A 2,714-nucleotide genomic window follows, 5' to 3' on the forward strand; every position below is an offset into this window, starting at 1 on the left:
CAGGCACATGCGTGCCAGAACTCATGCCCATCATGAAGTTCAATAACTGCGAACGACTTATGCCGGTACGTATGATGACCACATAAATGATGCCGTCATTGAATTTTGCCTGTGGCACAAAAAAACAATCACTACCCAAATGTGTTTGATAAGCTGCCTGTACCATGACGAATTCACCTTCCTCCACAATCCAGTCGTCGGGTACGGGCTCCTCAAGCGTTGGCGCATTACCTGTTGGACCACAAAAATTTACACTCAAATTGCTGAGATGTAGGCGCCGCGATTCGCTGTCGCTATCACCTTCTACGCTCTGATAAATACTTTCCGAGACGGAATGGTAAGTACTGCGACAGGAGCCAGGTGAAAACCAACTGTCGCAACGTGAATGCAGTGATTGATTCAGCGAGTTTTGTAGTGAAATTACATCATAATATTTGCTTGCTTCAATGCATTCATTGGATTGAAAACAACCCCTGTTCAGTTTATCCAAACAGGTATTGCAACTTCTACTATGCTTCAATGGCAGTGGATCTGCCGCCGATAGCGATATTATATCGCTTTCCATGTAAAAATTATCCTTTGGAAGATATGACACTTTGCCCCGATATGTACGTAAACTTATAAGGCGATGTAAGGTCCAAATTGTAAATCTTTGATAGCCAAGCGAACGTAGGCGTTCGCTTTCGATATCAATATCTGAGATGAGTCCCCAACCAACGGAAAGGAAGGAATACAGTATCTGATAGAGAAGAAATAAATTGGTCCTTTAAAGTAAATTCATATAAAACTTAAGTATGTACATCTGTATATGTATTTATGCGGGAAAATTACTTGATTTTGTTGCTGTATTCGCACAACATCCATGGGAATGGATTTGCCGCTCAGCGTTGTCAGTGTAGCGCCCAAGATTGGCTTTGGCTCATATGGTTCTCTAGAATTAAACGTATAAGTAAATTTTGAGTTTTGAAAGTGAAATGAATTTATTGATACATATGTTAGTAAATAAGAATAAAATCTAATTAAAAATTCAATTTTATTAAAATCATTTATTTTTGGAAAACATTTTAGTTTTTTCGCAATATTTTTTCATTTGAAATTAATAAATGGTATCTATTACAAAAGGCAATTCGGATTTTGATGCGGCAAATGTTAAAGCTGTTTTTGATACAGTTTTTTTGGGCTCATTACGAATCCGTAAGTATAAAGTTTCCATTGGCTCCAGATTTTGAGAAAAAACGAGGTCAAAGTGTCAAAAAATCGGGTTTTTTGCAAAATTTGAAAATTCATCACTTATTTTGTTCGTCCAACAATAAAAAAATGGATAATTAAAAGAAAAGTGTCAAAATCTGTATCCTGAGTTTTGCCCAAAAAAAATGTCACNCGTCCAACAATAAAAAAATGGATAATTAAAAGAAAAGTGTCAAAATCTGTTTTGGCTGTTCAATAAATGACTATTTGCCGTATCCTGAGTTTTGCCCAAAAAAAATGTCACCCGAAAATTTTTATTCCGCCCATAATACCTAAATACATGAAAACCAAAAGTGAAAATTGAACCGGTTCGGGGAAAATTAAATTCTAGATAAGGCAGTATAAAGACTGGTTTTTTATTATGTCATTTATTGACACCAAAATTTTGCGACATATTTTGACACAACTTTATCTCCTTTATCCATACCTTTGCCGATGATAATATGGGCCCAAAAACTGATAGATAGTCGATTTCGAAGTGCATGTACACGACTAAAGACCTATGCTGATCCAATTCAATCGATAAACCGCTTTTTGATTTCATTTGACAATGTATTTTTACTTATTTGACGACAAATGCCACTGAATTTGACATAGTGAAAACCAGCCTGAAGTGACCTTAAGATCAAGGTGCAGGGATTATAGTCGAAAGTTCAAGCCTTAATTTAAGCCTAAATCATCTTTTACTTAAGTGCGGTAGGTACTGTAACTTCGCCGATATTAGTTTTCCCCGTTCAATAAATGACTATTACCTTGTTTGTTCCTACGAAAAAACCGCATTAACAAAAAGCCGATTTGATTCAACACATATTTCTTTCTAATGTTTCCTCAGTCTTTAAGGCGCACTTGATTAAACCGTATTAAAAAGTAAACAACCTCCGTTAGTTTTATTCGCCAATTTACTACGCTTTCTACTACGGTTTTCTAAAGTTTTTTTGAAAAAAGAGCACAAGGCAATCCAGGTTTGCAACAGAAATATATGCCCGTTCCATTATTTCTTGAGAAAAGAGTGAGGCAACAGGCTGTGAGGTATCAAAAATGTCAAAATTCCTTGGACACACACGCGAAATAATAGCAATTTTTTCTTGCCCGTTTTCTTGAGAGCTGCATACAGGGCTTAACAGCGCTTTATGTGCCTATATAAACAAGGTATATAACGGGTCTATTCTGCACTGGTAGTAAAAATTTGTTTACCGGTATATAAAGCTCCTCTCAATTTTAAAACTCTTTTCGCATTCTTGTACTCTTGTAACCATTAAATTTCGATGGCATCTCATAAGCTGGTAATAAAGTATTGCCCCGTGAAATGTGCAATGCCAGAAATTCCACAATTTTTCATAACTGAATTGTTGAATATTTTAACTGCATTGCCAACATATCTAGAATCGCGTTGACAAGAACTGGCAAGATTTTTTGGTAATACAATTTTCCGGTTACAAAATCTTTGGTAACGTGCAGAATAGACG

The 2,714-nt window shown here is 36.0% G+C and overlaps 1 protein-coding gene across 1 annotated transcript; it reads right to left on the bottom strand.

Annotated features, from left to right (window-relative positions):
* Positions 1-4: 4 nt before the first annotated feature.
* Positions 5-974, bottom strand: LOC108382235 (sphingosine kinase 2-like; the record flags this gene model as incomplete). Its single annotated transcript, XM_017638622.1, has 2 exons — positions 5-739; positions 832-974. Coding segments are annotated over 2 exons (878 nt in total), but the record flags the coding sequence as incomplete, so codon positions are not given.
* Positions 975-2,714: the final 1,740 nt, after the last annotated feature.

Source organism: Rhagoletis zephyria, unplaced genomic scaffold (genome assembly GCF_001687245.7).
Source record: "Rhagoletis zephyria isolate East Lansing unplaced genomic scaffold, Rhagoletis_zephyria_1.1 Rzeph_scaffold_25894, whole genome shotgun sequence".
Classification (NCBI taxonomy): Eukaryota; Metazoa; Arthropoda; class Insecta; order Diptera; family Tephritidae; genus Rhagoletis; species Rhagoletis zephyria.